This window comes from Xyrauchen texanus, chromosome 1 (assembly GCF_025860055.1).
Source record: "Xyrauchen texanus isolate HMW12.3.18 chromosome 1, RBS_HiC_50CHRs, whole genome shotgun sequence".
Lineage (NCBI taxonomy): Eukaryota > Metazoa > Chordata > Actinopteri > Cypriniformes > Catostomidae > Xyrauchen > Xyrauchen texanus.
Genome location: NC_068276.1, coordinates 31,849,298 through 31,866,298, shown reverse-complemented (window position 1 = coordinate 31,866,298; position 17,001 = coordinate 31,849,298). Strand labels below are relative to the sequence as shown.

The following is a 17,001-nucleotide window of genomic DNA, read 5'->3' as shown; positions in this document are numbered from 1 at the left end:
GGCACTGATTTTATCCCAATAAAGTCATACAAATACCTTACTTACCTGCTAGTACATGTTACTGTTCTGACCACGAGCACATATAGTGAACACATATGCTGATAAACTAATGTAGAGATTAGGAGTGGGGAGCTTATGTTTTCAGCAGATGCAGAAATGTATTGAATGCAGAAACTTGTGTAATGAAGCTTGGAATTAAATCGTTAGTGAGAAAAGCCCCATAGTGTAGAAAGGCCCCATTGTTTAGAAACCTTCATGGTTCTATACTAATAAAATAATAAGTGGTTTCAATGACCCATGGTAATACTAATCTCACCACTGTAATGACGACAGATGACTCTCAGAAAATGAAAATGTTATGTAACTAGATGAAAATAATACCTTGATTTGATAATTTCTTGTACAAGAGCACAATCTGCATTGTGCTGTTAATGAAATACAGAAATGTAACGAGCAGTGCCTACTTTTAGGTGTCAGAGGAAACGTAGCAATGATGATACTTACCCTTTAAGTAAACGCGGATGTGGATATGTGAGAAAAGAAAACAGCGTGATATGACGTGCGATAGGAGCGAAAACACAACGCGAGAAGCATCAACTTGATGGATGATCGGATTTCATGCATTGAAGTACTTGTGCATAAGGATGTGCATGAATATTGCTACCAGCTTCCCCAATAAGAGTACACTCTGGCATCTACACACTGTGGTAACCTTTGTGAAATGTGCATCCGTGCTTGGGTGCCCGATTAACACAGCCGCTGTGCTTTGAAACGCACAATTACCTAACCTGATCAGTGAGAACCGAATGCTCTAGTAAAATGAATATTGCTGCTTGAAGTGATATTGATACACTATAAAGCTTTAGATGAACAGAGGATTGAGAACATTGGAAGCAGAAAACCTGAAACCCCATCTACCACCAGCTATCTGCATTGATGATTGTTCCCCAAAAGAATAATAGACTGAGAACTTAACGTATTTTCCTGATGAAGAGCGTGAACATTCAGGTGATCGTCCAACCTTGGCTTGAAAATGTAAAAATGCTAACTTTTTTGGGAGGATTAGGTTTAAGGGTAGTGTGTGTGTGTGTGTGTGTGTGTGTGTGTGTGTGTGTGTGTGTGTGTGTGTGTGTGTGTGTGTGTAGCTTTTTGTTGTACAGTAGCCTGAGGCTTTATCTGATGTGTATCCGATGCTGATCATATTGGAGTGAAGAGTAGGACACAGCACTGTGAGAATGGAGGGGGTGAGAGAGAGTGAGAGGTATACAGTGTGGTAAAGGCTGTGGTCACTGCATATGGGTAGTTGAAGTTTAATGTGTGTACTTGGACTTTTTATAAGAAACATCTTCATTTTATGTTAAAATGTATATGCATAATAAGTGAAATCTTGAGTCATGTAGGAGGCTAGCATATGGTCATGTAAGTTTTTCATAATTTTAATTGATACTGCCATGTGAATACTTACACACCAGATTGAAAATGTTTTCTTTTTAATCTACAATATTGAATATGAGGTAATAAAAGCAAAGAATTAGCATTTTCAAAGAATTAGCAAAGTTTAAAATTGCATCTGATCACATCGCAGGATTTGTCAACTCAAAACTACCTATAAGTGTGTTTATATAAAGTTTTTGTGTTTGTGTGAGATGTATGTATATTGACCTTATTTAAACAACTGATTGCACAGCCTCCTGGTTCTGAATGCTCTCAGTCTATATACCTCTATTTATCCCTCTTTTTCTTTCTCTCTCTCTCACACACACACTCAAACATACACTTACAAGCAGCACACAGGCATATGTTGTGTAAACACCGAATTGTTGAACAGACCTCTCACTGTGTCCAGTAAGCACAGGATGCATGTCAGTTTGAGTCCACGTTTCGGGGCCAGGGGCCACAGTTTGTGTGTTTGTTTGTTTTTGTGTGTGTGTGTGTGTGTGTGTGTGTGTGTGTGTGTGTGTGTGTGTGTGTGTGTGTGTGTGTGTGTGTGTGTGTGTGTGACCTTGAGTCTCCTCCCCTCCCCCTCAGGCTCGGATTTACCCTCACACATAATCATACTCATGCATGCACACACACGCACCGGCTGGCCCTCACCATAGCAACCACAGAGCAACACAGGGAAACAACTTGCCAGCAGCGGGTAGGAAGGAGGGAGATAGATCGAGAGATGAGAAATAGGGATGAGTACTGAAAGAGTGAGAAGGGAAATTGACAAGAAATTTAGGAAGAAATTCAAGGTGTAGAGGGGTGTGTAAAGTGAGTTAAGGCACGATGCATCATGTTGCCTGTATACAGTAGCAACAAAAAAGTGTGCTACTCTACACGTAAACGCACATACACACTTGGTTGTACACTGGTTTCTTGTTAGGCTGCATCTTCCTGGTGTTTTTAGACCATCTGATTCCGTGTCTCTTTTAGTCCAGCACCCCAACAAAAACAGTCAGAATGAGACATCTTTATTTAGTCCTCAATATGAAAGGCAACCCATGGAGGCTATTTTCGCCCCTGCTAGCTTAATTCCAGCTATGGGACATGTGACTATTCTTAATGTCAGCAGTTTAATATAACCAGTGTCAGGGAGGAAGGTTACAGGAGTACAGGGACCATCGTCTTGTGATACTTCAACACAAACACACACTGTGGATTTCTTCAGGTCTGACGTGTGACATGAACCGATGAGAGAATGTTTCAGTGGCTGCATGTGTTCTAAGTTTACCTGCTCATTGAAGAGTCCTGATTTTTAAGCTTGTATGTTTTCTGTTGTTCCATCTCTCCTTTTTCCTTCCCAGCTTGCAGCCTCTCCACTCTTAAGCCTTTCTTTGGGATTAAACTAGAACAGAATTGGGAATAGGGAATGGATGTGAAAGTAGACACATTACATATATTGTTATCATAAAAACACAAATGACTTCCTTTTTGTTGAAAAATTATTCACAGTTAATCCAGAAAAAACATTCACTTGTAAATGAAGCATTGAAAAGAAAAAAGAAAACATGCACATTCACAGTTAAAAGAGATTGGTTCGGCCAACTCTATTCCCCTGGTTCTAGCCTTGCTGACAGAGTTTGGTCAAAATTTAGGCTATAAATTAAATTAGAATAAAAGTGAATCATTGCCTATTAATAGTGCTGCCACAGAATACCCCCTGTATTCACTGCCTTTCAAAGCATCTTTTTCCCCTACTGCGCGGCCATCTTACACAAGATTGGTCTCTTCTTCCCCTGTCCTTGGCCGTTATAATTAACTGCATTAAGATGATTGTGCTCCCCAAATCTTTATGTTTTTACAATGTATCCCATTTTTTATTCCAAAGTCTTTTTTTCACTACACTTGATAGTTCTATTTCTCAATTCATATGGAATAGAAAGACTCCAAGGATCTGAAAAGGCATCTTGCAGAAAACAAAACGTTTGGGTGGTTTGGCCCTCCCTAAGTTTCTGTTTTACTTCTGGGCACCAAATATGCACCCTACGCTGCATTGGATTAATTAGAATAAACTAGACATCCCCCCGTCATGGTTAAGCATTAAGAATGCTTCATGCCAATCTTCCACTTTGAATGCTCTTTAATGTTTTCCGATTACACTCTATCCACTGAAGTCCTCTGATAATGTAATAGTGAAAAAGTCTTAAAGTCTGGACATAATTTGTGCCATTATGGCTTCCAGGTCATCCCCTTGTCATCCCCCATACATTCTAATCCTTTGTTCCTCCCCTCTATTATGGATGGTGCATATGCCTCCAGGTGGATCAGGGTCTCTTTTCTGTAGCTGATCTTTGCATCGATGGTAACTTTGCTTCATTTGACCAGATAACCGTTTTGTACAACATTCCTAGAAACATTTTTTTTTTTCTCGATATTTACAAATACGAGATTTTGTTCATAACATTTTTGCGAATTTTCCCAATGTGCCACATTCTTCTGAAATTGACATAATTCTTGAGGTTAACGTTTGTGCTAAAGGCTCAATTTCTAAACTAGTTATTACATTTTCTACTTTGCAGTCTTTACCCCTTGACAATTTGCACACCAGCTGGTCCTAAGACCTACATTTTTAAACAGTTCTGGACAGGGTTCACTCCTAGTCTGTTTGTGCATGTCATGGACTTCTACAATCCAAGGTGGTTCATAGAGTTTACTGGTCTAAAATCAGACTTGGTCGGAATAAACCAACCATGTAGTGTGATAGGTGTCACTTAGGACCAGCCACACTAAATCATATGATATAGACCTGCCCTCTCCTTGTTTTAGGGGTTAGGATTTGAATCTCTTTCAGCCATCACCTCTGCAGATATTCCACCATTACCTACTGTGTGTCTGTTTGGGCTATTGCCCATCGGTCACTTACTGCCCTCTTACTTTACAAAGTTTATTTCGTTTCTAACATTGCTTGCGAGGCATCTAATTTTACTGAACAGGAAAAGTCCTCACCCACCATCTCATGCACACTGAATAGCATGCCCTATATTTTATGAAATTAGAGAAAATTAGATATTCTCTTCCCCGGCCTAACATTATTTTTACTCAAATTTGGTGGGCCTTTCTTGCATATGTTAAAACTCTCCAGCTTGACCCCATTGTTTGACTCTGACTCCCTGTCCCCGCCAATGCCATCATGGATGTTCTTATTGTTCTCATGATGCTTGGACAACATGTTTTATGGTTATTAGACTTCCCTCCTACAAAAAACATGTTTATACATTTTTATTTTATCTATTTATTTATAGATTTGTCTTTGCTCTTTTTTGTTTTTGTTGTCTGTTCTTTGCTTTTTCTTACTTTGTAATGTCTCTTTCTAAAAATATATTTAAAAAAATAAATAAATAATAATATGATAGATGTTGGTGATAAACAGATCAATGTGTAAGTCCTTTTTTACTATAAATTCTCCTCCCTGCTCAGTCAATCTCCACATTAACTTTTACATTCTTCTTCTTGTGTTTTGGTGATTTACATTCTTTATGCGTATCACCGGCTACTGGGCAAGGAGAAGAATTTCTTGCAGAAAATGACTTAAATATTGTTCTGTTTCTCATCCACAGCTATCACACTTCTGAAGATATGAATTATGATATGAGTCATATGGATTACTTTTATGAGGCCTTTATGTGTGTTTTGGAGCGTCAAAATTTTGGCAACCATTCACTTACATTGTATGGACCTACAGAGCTAACATATTCTTCTAAAAGTCATGATTTCTGTTCTGCAGAAGAAAGAAAGACATACACATCTGAGATGACATGAGGGTTAAAAAATGATGAGAGAATGTAAATTTTTGGGTGAACTATCCCTTTATGTCAGTTAAAATTTGTCTAATAAATGTTACAACAATGAAACCAAATAACAATCGAGGCATTGTCCTGAGTTTGAGGTTTTTTTATGTTGATCATGATCATGATGAAAACAAGCATTATCTGAACTGGTGTCTAGAAAGTGTGTGCTGCCTTATTTGTACCTGGCAGCCCACTTCTCACACAAACACACACCACAGGCTTGTTTTGCTTGTCCTTACACACAATGAAAATGAGTTATCCAGGAGATTTTGGAGGCGTTACCAGGGGTAGCAGGATTCCCACAGCTGTAATAAATCCTGTGAGTGCATGATGTTGGGGGGGGGGGGGGTCATGGTTCATCTCAGTTGAGCCCTACACCTTCTTTAGCTCTTAGAGCAACATGGCCTCTGCTCCTGAATCCTCTACTCCCTGTCTGTCCTGACCCAGGGCACACCTAACAAAGAGTACTTCATATTCAGACCTGACCCCATGTGCCTAGATGTCTCTCTCTCTCTCTCTCTCTCTCTCTCTCTGCAGAGACCTGTTCGCATAATAAGGCTTGCAGGAGTACTTAATGGAGCAGCATTAAAGAGAAAATGAGGCAAGGCTTCCCTGAATAGATATCTATAATGTTCCATTTAGAGTTTTTTTTGGAAAGTGAATTTTGACTCTTACTCATACCTTTTTTCCTAGTTCCACCATGTAATTTGCTACAAAAATATAGTCAATATTTTGAAACAAAACAAGGCCTTTTGGTTTAATAATTTTCTCAGGTGCCGATTTCTCAAAATGTCATAGCACCATGCTGTCTGGGCAATCGTTCAAACCAAATCCCACCACCGTCCGAGTCAGGAATGGCAGTACATCTGTATGGCTGTATTCAATTCTCGTTCAGCTGATTCCTGATCTCTGCGCTCCAAAGTATAAACTAGAGAGTTGCAATGCGACAAAACTAGATTGCTTCCATTAACAGTCAACAGAGCTATCTCTACTGTTGTCAGTCAACCTGTTTCTATTTTGACATGCTACTGAGGTTCTCAAGCAACTTAATTTTTCCTGTTTGGTTAAAATAGAATTATTATATATTTTAATATCATATGTGTGTTTTTTTTTTTTTTATAAAATAATGTTTTTCTAAATTGTTGTGCTGTGGTTGGCTTGGTCTTTCCATTAACTGTGAATAGGTCCTTCTCTTTTTTTTCTCACTTCCTCTCTAGCTCTCATTTTCACTTCTCTCTCTCTCTCTCTCTCTCTCTCTCTCTCTCTCTCTCTCTCTCTCTCTCTCTCTCTTTTGCTGCATTGGGTCACAGAATTTGCCAACCATAACATTGCAACAGTAGAGAGATTGTTAAGAAGCTATGTCATTGGAAAAGCTTCCCTTCGTTTGGGAACTCCTCACCTGTGTACCATAGTGTTGGGTAGGGCAGCGTGTTGCCACACTTGCTCCCTGTGTCACAGTCACAGGCTGAGGTTTGCATAGGATACCCTGGAGTGCAGCAGCAGCAAGGAAAAAGCCTCTGTGAAAGCTTTTTGTTCTGGAAAGGGCTTCAACTACCTCACAGAATGATGTGTTACATCTAATTATTAAATGTTTTAATGGGTTTCAGGTTCCATTTCCATTTTCAGATGTTAAAAGTCTTTATGCATCCATTTGAACAGAACAAATTGAATGTCTTTCATGATTCAGTTTTTCTTTTCTCAATTTTCTTCCTGCCCATTTTTTTTCTTTCAATTCTTTTTTTTTTTTCTTTTTTTTTTTTTTACTCGTGGCCTGAAAACGTGTCTTTTAGGTTCTTGTCTGGATATTAATTACTAGCTATAGTGTGTTTTGGATTCGTCTTGGAAAAAGTGGACTAACGTCTGATATTAATATCCATTGAGAAGGATTTGGGAAGTAATTGCACACGTGCAGGATTCTTCTGATGGAAATGCCTTGTGGAAAATTGTTGTAATGCAAATGGAGAAAACAACCATTTGTCCTGGAAGATGTCCAATATTTTTTAAGATTAATAGAACCTTTTATATGCAATGTGTTATGTAAGGCTGCTAGTCTGAAAATAAGCATAGCAGTTTTGTGTAAAATCAGAATGTGAGATGACATTAAAGATTATATTAATAGCTGTCAGACTGTGTCTTAAACAATGGCCAGTAAAATCCTCAATCCATCTTTTTCATCATGCAACAATGGAACTTTTTTCTTGTAAAGACTGATCGTTCTCCATGTCTCCTTTTTCTGACAGCTCATTGGCTACAGTGAGAAGCCAGTAAACCTGCAGATGTTCATTGGAACAGCAGATGATCGTTATTTAAGGCCGCACGCTTTTTACCAGGTTCACCGCATTACAGGGAAAACCGTCGCAACAGCAAGCCAGGAAATTATCGTCGCCAGCACGAAAGTTCTAGAGATTCCTCTCCTTCCTGAAAACAGTATGTCTGCCAGGTACGTGCCACCAGCAGTTTACTTCAACATCACTCCTGATTCTCTCAGACCCTTTCACACACACAAACACAGACATGCAATCACTCTACAACATGTATGTTTGAGAGGCAGTTATTTTTAATACAATAAATATATAATAACCACAGCTTGTACTCCAAAAATCGTGGACTTACATAGAAATGTTAGTTTATTCATTTTAATTTCTATTTCAGCTTTAAATGTGCAATGTTTGTTGGGGTTAGGGCAATATTTGTTACATTTTGCAAATATGTTCCATTTGTATGTCATCAGTCATTTATTAACTTTACTATACATTTTTATTAGGTGAAAAGAGCATTAATCCAAAAATAAATAAATACATTTTATCTCCTGCTATGTTTAGTATTGATTGTGCTGGAATACTGAAGTTGAGGAACTCCGACATTGAGCTGAGAAAAGGAGAGACGGACATTGGCCGCAAAAACACTCGGGTTCGTGTGGTGTTCCGGGTTCACATCCCACAATCCAATGGAAAAGTGGTCTCGCTGCAGGCTGCTTCTATTCCAGTGGAGTGCTGTAGGTTTTACACACAGAGATTATAGGTTTTACACAGTCATACAAACACACCTTTAAATGAACACTGGATTGTGTGTGTGTGTGTGTGTGTGTGTGTGTGTGTGTGTGTGTGTGTGTGTATTTATAGCCCAGCGCTCGGCACAGGAGTTACCTCAGGTTGAGAAGGCCAGTATTAGCAGCTGCCCTGTGAGTGGAGGAGAGCAAATGGTCATCACTGGCTCCAACATCTTCCCGGAGTCAAAGGTCATCTTTCTGGAGAAAGGTCCTGGTAAGAACTACTTCTTGCTAATTATCCTAGGGAGATGCACGGATAGTCAAAATTGGTTTTACTGTTTGACACACCTGTATTCGAATACCAAAATCAATATTCGGTTATTTTACACATGTAATAGAAGTCTTCAGCCCTACCTGAGCCTGACAGGATGTGACAAACTGTTGGGTTTCGGCTAGTTTCAGGTTAGTTTTTTTTGTCTTTTAGAGTTAGGGGCTGTTCACATGTCCTTCAATTGTTGTTCAACATGTTCAACTTGTCTGTGCTGTTTTTCAATTGTTTTTTAACTGAATACACTCTGGACAGATGTCTTTGACCTTTGTGGAGCATCACATTTTTTTTCAGCATCTCATGCATGACCGCTGCATTTTTATATTTATAAACACTTCTAAAGAAGGGGTGGGTAAAAATAATGTTTTTACGATTAATCGTGATCTTCATTTGAACAATCTCAGTATCAATTCTTAAATCCCAAAATCGATCTTTCAATGCGCAACCCTCTATTACAATGAGAGGAAATCACTTGCAGTTGCAACCAAATTTCGCGCTATGTGAATAAAATGAATATATTTGGCAACTAGGGCTGCTAATGATTATTTTAAAAATCGACTAATCTAACTAGATTATTCGTGTGATTATTGCAATGATTAATCATTAGCTCTTAACCGATTATTCAGCTTGTGCCCTGATTTAAAAGGTTGTAATAAACATGCTTACTAATAATAATGAGGACAAATTCATACCTCTAAATGACATTCATTGAATTAAAGGGAAAAAATTACTTTTTATTAAATTTAATTTAAGTACATTTATTTTAAGTTTGAAATATTTTAAAGGAGTATTATATATTTATATTGGAAAACAAGCCAAAACAATAACAAATAAAAGAAGTAATTTGTTACAGTGTATAATGGTCGAATACTACACTCACCTTTTTGTTCACATCGATCCATCTTTAACTCTCAGAAAACAAATTCTCTCTTCTTAATAGAGCTGTATATCAACAATTTTCTTCATGATTAGATACACACTGCAACACATATGTATTATGATTTACTTTGTTGCGAGCCATCACGTCATAATCTAACTGGAGCAAGTGTTCATGAGGGATGAGCATGCCTGCACCAGAGTGTGCCTCAGCCTGGTGCAGTTTCAATCTCTCCCCCTTAGATTGGGTACCCTTTATGGTCCAAACATGATGGTTCCACAGTTCAGGCCGGGGATGAGGTATCGTCCCCTGCACCTGAGACCGAAGGTCCCTCCTGTCTAGAATCGCCAGAGGCGAACCATCGAGGAGAGACCATACCCTGTCGTTCCAGTTTATGTAATAGGCTACCGCTGTGTTGTCCACCCGCACCAAGACATGACAGCCTCTGGAGGAAGTATTTCAGGGCCAGAAATGCAGTCGTCAGCTCAAGACAGTTGATGTAACAATCGAGCTGACGACCCTCCCATTCCCTTGAGCTGGATGACCACTTAAGACCACTCCCCAGCCCATCAGGGAGGCGTCTGTCGTTAGCAACCTGCGACGGCAAGACGCACTTAGAGTGAAACCCAAAGTGAGGAACCAGGGTCTGAACCACATAGAAAGGGTACATAGCATGCGGCGTGTAACCCTTATCAGCCTTAGGGGACTGGCCCTTGGATGAAATCCCCTGGCTTTGAGCCACAACTGAAACTGTCTCATGTCTCAGGTTGCAGTTGCCATGAGACCTAGGAATTGTTGATACTGACGAACAGTGCAACCTTGGCCTAGCCTGACTTTGCTCAGGGTGTTCTGAATGGACTCGATTCGAGCGGGAGACAATTGTGCCCGCATTGTGATCGCATTCCATACGATCCCCAGATCGTATGAGGCGTTGAGCCTCAACCCCAGAGAAATCAGATGATATCCCTGTGCTGTAATGCCAGTTCTTGTGACTGTGCTAGTATCAGCCAGTCGTCTATGTAATTCAGAATGCGGATGCCCCGGAGTCGCAAAGGAGCCAATGCTGTATCCATGCATTCCGTGAATGTGCGGGGCGATAAGGCTTGAACGAATGGAAGAACCCGATATTGGAAAACTTCGCCCCCGAAAGCGAACCTCAGGAACTTCCTGTGTTGTGGCAGACTTTCTATATGAAAGTGCACGTCCGTGAGATCAATCGTGACCAACTAATCACGATGTTTATTTGTGACATGACTATCTTGACAGTTAGCATCTTTAACTTGAATGCCCTCTGAGCGATTCAAGCCACGAAGCTCTAAAATCGGACGCAACCCTCCATCCTTCTTGGGGACCAGGAAGTATCACTGTAGTAACCTGACTCTGTTCTTTGGCCCCTTTGACCAAGAGATTTGCAGTTCTTCCCACAGTAGACATGCTTTTTCTGGTTTCACGGTAGTGGGAACCACGCCGTTGAAACACGGAGGAAGGCGAACGAATTGAATTCTGTAACCTCTTCTACTGTTCTTAGGGCCCTCATAGGAAGACCTGGCAGTAGTTCTCTGAGATGGGTTTTGCCCTTTTTTTTTTTTTTTTTTATTCTGACACTTCCTGTTGAGGGTGTGTCGAGTGTCCCGCATCCGGGGCTACAGCAGGAAGCAACGGAACACCCAAGATTTAGCTGGAAACCACTAACTCCCGAAACGCCAGAGGCAGCGGGAATGGAGCGATTTCATGGGGGTATTGGGAGGGTATAGGTGGATGTTTTACACGACCCGTCCCAAGGGGGGGCTACCCCCATGGCTGGGCACAAGACCGTCAGGGCTTTCTCTTCTTAGAGATGACGGTCCTGAGGTCTTGCTTTGGGGGCTGCTGAGGGCGACGTGCCAGTCCCCAGTCTCTGCGAAGGGGGAACACCATTCGCCATGCTCTGTTTTTGATCCTACCTTCTAGAAGGACCAGGGTGGGGCTGGGTGGCCGGTGGCCCCTCCTCCTGAGTGCGACGAGGGAGGAATTGCCCGAAGGCTTCCTCATGGCTTTTAGCCTCCTGGAACCTGGTGATAACCGTGTTCATGGCGTCACTAAATAGGGCAGAAGGCAAAACCAGAGCATCAAGGAGGAACACTCTGTCCGAAAGGTTTAGCCATAAGTGTCTTTCTGTGCTGCCCAAAGCAGACATAGACCAGCCAATGGCGCGAGTCCTCTGTTTTTTTTTTTTTTTTTGGCTTTGTGGGGAGAGTGGGTCTCTTAAGAGATGATGCCAAGCCAGGCGAGAGATAACCCACAAGTGTCTCTTCTACCGGCGGCATCGTGGAATACCCCCGTGTCTCAGCACCCACGACAGTCGGATATGTCGACGTCGAGGGCACGAAGACACGGGAAGTATAAGGATTCCTCCATGAATGAGAAAGCTCGTTATATCGAGTTCCCTTCCTTTGGCCACCAGACAGAAATCTGTCTTCTAGTTTGAAGCATTTGGGGGTGTTCACGGGCCACAGCCCGAGTCACTACCTCGAGTAATTCTTCAGCCGCTTTATTATTGTGCATTGAATGTTCAGAGGTGGGTTGCTCAATGTCTGCAGACTCCAGAGATTCAGTGTCTCCCTCGTGAACCAAAGAGGCGCCAAAGCATGCTTCAGGAGAGCGAGCGATAGGGACGGACCCGTCTCTCGCTCCTCTGCCAGATCCATGAAGTAAGCGAGACGAGTGCGAAGCATTTTGACTATAAACAGATCGCAATGCTCACACACTCCGCCCCAACGCAAGAGCAGCATGCTCTTCACCCAAACACACAAAACAAAACTGGTGTGTGTCCGTTTCAGCCAAACCTCAGCAGGGTAACTCCATGCACATGACAATGCCAGTGTTTGCTGCCTCACGGTCCCAACGAAAAACCGAGTAACACCCGTGAACCCTCACAGTTAACGAATATTAAAAACGGTTTCTGTGCACATACCTGCTTTTCTACAGACATTTATATTGCCTATAATGCACCTATCCAGTACACCTTTTGATTGATACATTCTGGCATTGTATGGTCAATATATACTTGCAGGGTATGAAATAAACTTTTACCCACCAGACTTGTAATTTCATACCCTGTATCCCAGACAACTGATTTCCAACCTTGCTGTGCTAGTTTAATGTCTTTTGTATCACTCTTTGGTCTCTTTCCTCTCACATAATAAAATAACTTCAGTATTTCAAATCAATAATTCCATTTCCATTAGTTATTTGATAAGTAGCAATGTAATAAGCTAATGCACATTCTTTCGGTCATTATTGCAAATTGTACAACATATGTGTTGAGCTGCATTAGAAGCTGTTGGTGTCAGATTTATTTTGCAATAATGTCCAGCTGACTGTACTTTGTCTCTTAAATGTCCAGTCCCTAATCCCTTATGTTTGGCTAGAACTAATTCCAATTAACTCTGCGAGCACAGCTGAGTATGCACCACAAATGTCTTCATTTTTCACTGTGAGCAAATATTGCCACCTCACCTCTCTTAACAGTGTTTCCTGCATTGATTTCAGCTGAAGTGCTCTGCCTCTAGTGAATCTCCAGCACCACGGCAAAAGAATGATACCCAAGTTGTGATCTTTCAGTCTGAATTAAATATGATGAGATAAAAAGAGTGGGTGCCGTGAAATAACGCAAAAGCAACATGTCTTTCAAATGCAATGTGCAGGGCTAAATGATCCATCGAAAAATAAAATCAAAAATAAGATATGGCTTTGTTTGAAAATTTAACTGCAAAAGGCTGTGATTTTAATCAAACAGTCTGCACGCACAACATGCTGCTCGTGCACAGCACTCTAAATTCACTTTAACTCGCAAACCCAAGTTACTATACAAATCTAAAATAACCCTATGACACCAGATTTGTGTGGACAGAAGCAGAGATGAGAGCATTTCACCATATTTGGAATAAGGCACTCATTCAAAGGCTATTGTTAACATGACAAAACAGAAAGTTCCTGCAGCTTTAATCAGATCCCATAGCAATGTACAAGTACAATTTAATAAATTATTAGAGAAATTACTTTTATAATAATAATAATAATAATAGTTATTATTAGTTATTAATAAATTTTTTAAAAATATATTTCTGTAATGTATTATTGTAGTAATAACCCTTGTTATTATTATTAGTTGTAGTAGTAGTAGTAGTATTCAGTATTATATTACAATGATATAATATTCATTATTCAAGTTGACTGTGGTCCAAAGAATAATGAGAAAAATAATGAGAGGAAAGTGGGCCCATCACAAAGCGCACAGTCTGATGAATACTTGACTAATAAACTCACTGAATTAGTGTTGGTCAATGTTCATTTGAACAATAACTTTGACTTTATAATATAATCACCAAGTTTCTATTAGAATTATATAATTATAAAAGAGGTGGGGTATGGGGCATTTCCCTCTGCTGCAAGAGCTGAATTCTGTAAGAAACATTGTCTCTTACCCACAAGGGTAGCAATTATACCTGCACTTACCTCTGCCTAAGTGCAGCCAAACCAGCCTTATTCTTAGCGACAAGATTATCTATGGTTAACGTGTTTTTTCTAGGTTTGGGGAAACTTGAGCGATGGGTAAAATGTGAGGTGTCGGTTTCTCACTTCTCATTTGAGAGCAGGATTTGATTGTTGCTCATCAGAGTGATTTGTCTTTGCTTTATCAGCATCTTGACCTCCCACGATTTCCCTTCTCCCCTGGGGACGCACGTGTGCGTGTGTGTGTGTGTGTGTGCGCACATGCTATTGCACTTCCCATCACACACGCACAAGACAGAAGTGCATACTCAAATCTGCACATACCTACATCCACACAAATGCACTCACTCATTAAATGTGCAAATGTGCAAGAATTTTTACACACAAACAAATACATTCCCTTACCCTTATGAACTCCTCTGCTGCCCACTTGTTTTTTCCCTTTACATGCTCTCTTTTCCAGAAACTCAGGGTAGATTTATGGTTTGCCGTATAGTGTCACTGGTCTTCTGGAGATCACCTGCATCCTCAGCATCTGCTGTTAGGTTGACTCCGAGGTCAGCATGGCTGCTACGTCTGCAGGGAGACTGCTGAACGCTCACTCCCTCCAAGAAAGAGCAAATAATATCTCACTGTTTGTGCAAGATACACCTTTTCTCCAGAGAAAAACTATTTGAAAACACTTGATAACACTGAAACATGCATATACAGGTGAAACTCGAAAAATTAGAATATCGTGCAAAAGTTCATTAATTTCAGTAATTCAACTTAAAAGGTGAAACTAATATATTATATAGACTCATTACAAGCAAAGTAAGATATTTCAAGCCTTTATTTGATATAATTTTGATGATTATGGCTTACAGCTTATGAAAACCCCAAATTCAGAATCTCAGAAAATTTGAATATTACATGAAAAAAAAAAAAGGATTTTAAATACAGAAATGTCGGCCCTCTGAAAAGTATAATCATGCATATGTACTCAGTACTTGGTTTGGGCCCCTTTTGCATTAATTACTGCCTCAATGCGGCGTGGCATGGATGCTATCAGCCTGTGGCACTGCTGAGGTGTTATGGAAGACCAAGATGCTTCAATAGCAGCCTTCAGCTCTTCTGCATTGTTTGGTCTCATGTCTCTCATCTTTCTCTTGGCAATGCCCCATAGATTCTCTATGAGGTTCAGGTCAGGCGAGTTTGCTGGCCAATCAAGCACAGTAATACCATGGTCATTGAACCAGGTTTTGGTACTTTTGGCAGTGTGGGCAGGTGCCAAGTCCTGCTGGAAAATGAAGTCAGCATCTCCATAAAGCTTGTCTGCTGAAGGAAGCATGAAGTGCTCTAAAATGTCCCGGTAGACGGCTGCGTTGACTCTGGACTTAATAAAGCACAGTGGACCAACACCAGTCGATGACATGGCTCCCCAAACCAACACAGACTGTGGAAACTTCACACTGGACTTCAAGCATCTTGGATTGTGTGCCTCTCCTCTCTTTCTCCAGACTCTGGGACCTTGGTTTCCAAATGAGATGCAAAATTTGCTCTCATCAGAAAAGAGGACTTTGGACCACTGAGCAACAGACCAGTTCTTTTTTTCTTTAGCCCAGGTAAGACGTTTGACATTTGAAGCCCATGTCCAGGACCCGTCTGTGTGTGGTGGCTCTTGATGCAGTAACTCCAGCCTCAGTCCACTTCTTGTGAAGCTCCCCCACACGGTCATCCCTGCTGCTTGTGCACCTTTTTCTTCCACACTTTTCCCTTCCACTTAACTTTCTATTAATGTGCTTTGATACAGCACTTTGAGAACATCCAACTTCTTTTGCAATTACCTTTTGAGGCTTTCCCTCCTTGTGGAGGGTGTCAATGATGGTTTTCTGCACAACTGTCAGGTCAGCAGTCTTCCCCATGATTGTGAATTCAACTGAACCAGACTGAGAGACCATTTAAAGGCTCAGGAACCCTTTGCAGGTGTTTAGCTGATTAGAGTGTGACACTTTGAGCCTACAATACTGAACCTTTTCACAATATTCTAATTTTCTGAGATTCTGAATTTGGGGTTTTCATAAGCTGTAAGCCATAATCATCAAAATTATATCAAATAAAGGCTTGAAATATCTTACTTTGCTTGTAATGAGTCTATATAATATATTAGTTTCACCTTTTAAGTTGAATTACTGAAATTAATGAACTTTTGCACGATATTCTAATTTTTCGAGTTTCACCTGTATAATGCATTGCTTATGTATCCTTAATATCCTATGAAGGTATCCACAATACTTCATAATAAACTTTGCAATGTATTGCATATAATATAAAAATTTAAATGTTATAATTAGGGTTCTCAATTGATTAAAACATTTGAATTTAATTGATTACATGATTTGCCATTTATTTAATCTAATTGATCACAAGTAATTGCATATATCAATAGCATATTCATTGGAGAAAGCCCCAAAATTAAGTAATTCAAAGACATCACACTACTGTTTTAGATGTGCCTTAATTGCATCCATTGTTTCCACATTTTGTTTGTTTTATTAATTTCCATAATTTGCACTTTATTCCCATGTTAAATGATTAAATCCTATTTACAATTCATAACCATTTTTACAAATATTCAGATTCACATTCAGTACAGCTTAAGGTGTATTAAAAGGAATTATGTGCTTAATAATGCATGAAGAATACCTTTAGAATGCATTATAAATAGAGGCTTCAAGTTAAGTGTTTCCACAAATTTCTGTCTTTTTTTTTCCGCTCACTCCTCTATATGTCTTGATGTGTTATGTCCCTTTACTCAACCTGACGGATTACTGAAGCTCAGATGTTGCAGGTTGATATGTCACTCATGGCTGCCATGTGGCTGTCAGACTTAAGCCTCGGCATTCAGTCACTGTACTTTCAAGAGACTTTATTAGACTGACTTTTTGGGGTTAGACTGTATCACGAGCCCTCAACAGTGTTCTGTCTTTATAGATTTTTGTTGATCCTTTGAGTCTTACTTTGAGCTCAAATAGACATTTTTCACACTGAACAGAACTCT

At 40.1% G+C, this 17,001-nt stretch overlaps 1 protein-coding gene across 3 annotated transcripts in view; it reads left to right on the top strand.

The window, feature by feature from the left end:
* Nucleotides 1-17,001, top strand: part of LOC127632302 (nuclear factor of activated T-cells, cytoplasmic 3-like) — a 131,218-nt gene that overhangs the window by 67,762 nt on the left and 46,455 nt on the right. For all 3 annotated transcript variants that reach the window (XM_052110936.1, XM_052111014.1, XM_052110869.1), the window contains exons 4-6: nucleotides 7,514-7,713; nucleotides 8,096-8,268; nucleotides 8,396-8,536. In XM_052110936.1, the coding sequence (XP_051966896.1) occupies nucleotides 7,514-7,713; nucleotides 8,096-8,268; nucleotides 8,396-8,536 (514 nt within the window). The remainder of the gene's footprint in view (nucleotides 1-7,513; nucleotides 7,714-8,095; nucleotides 8,269-8,395; nucleotides 8,537-17,001) is intronic.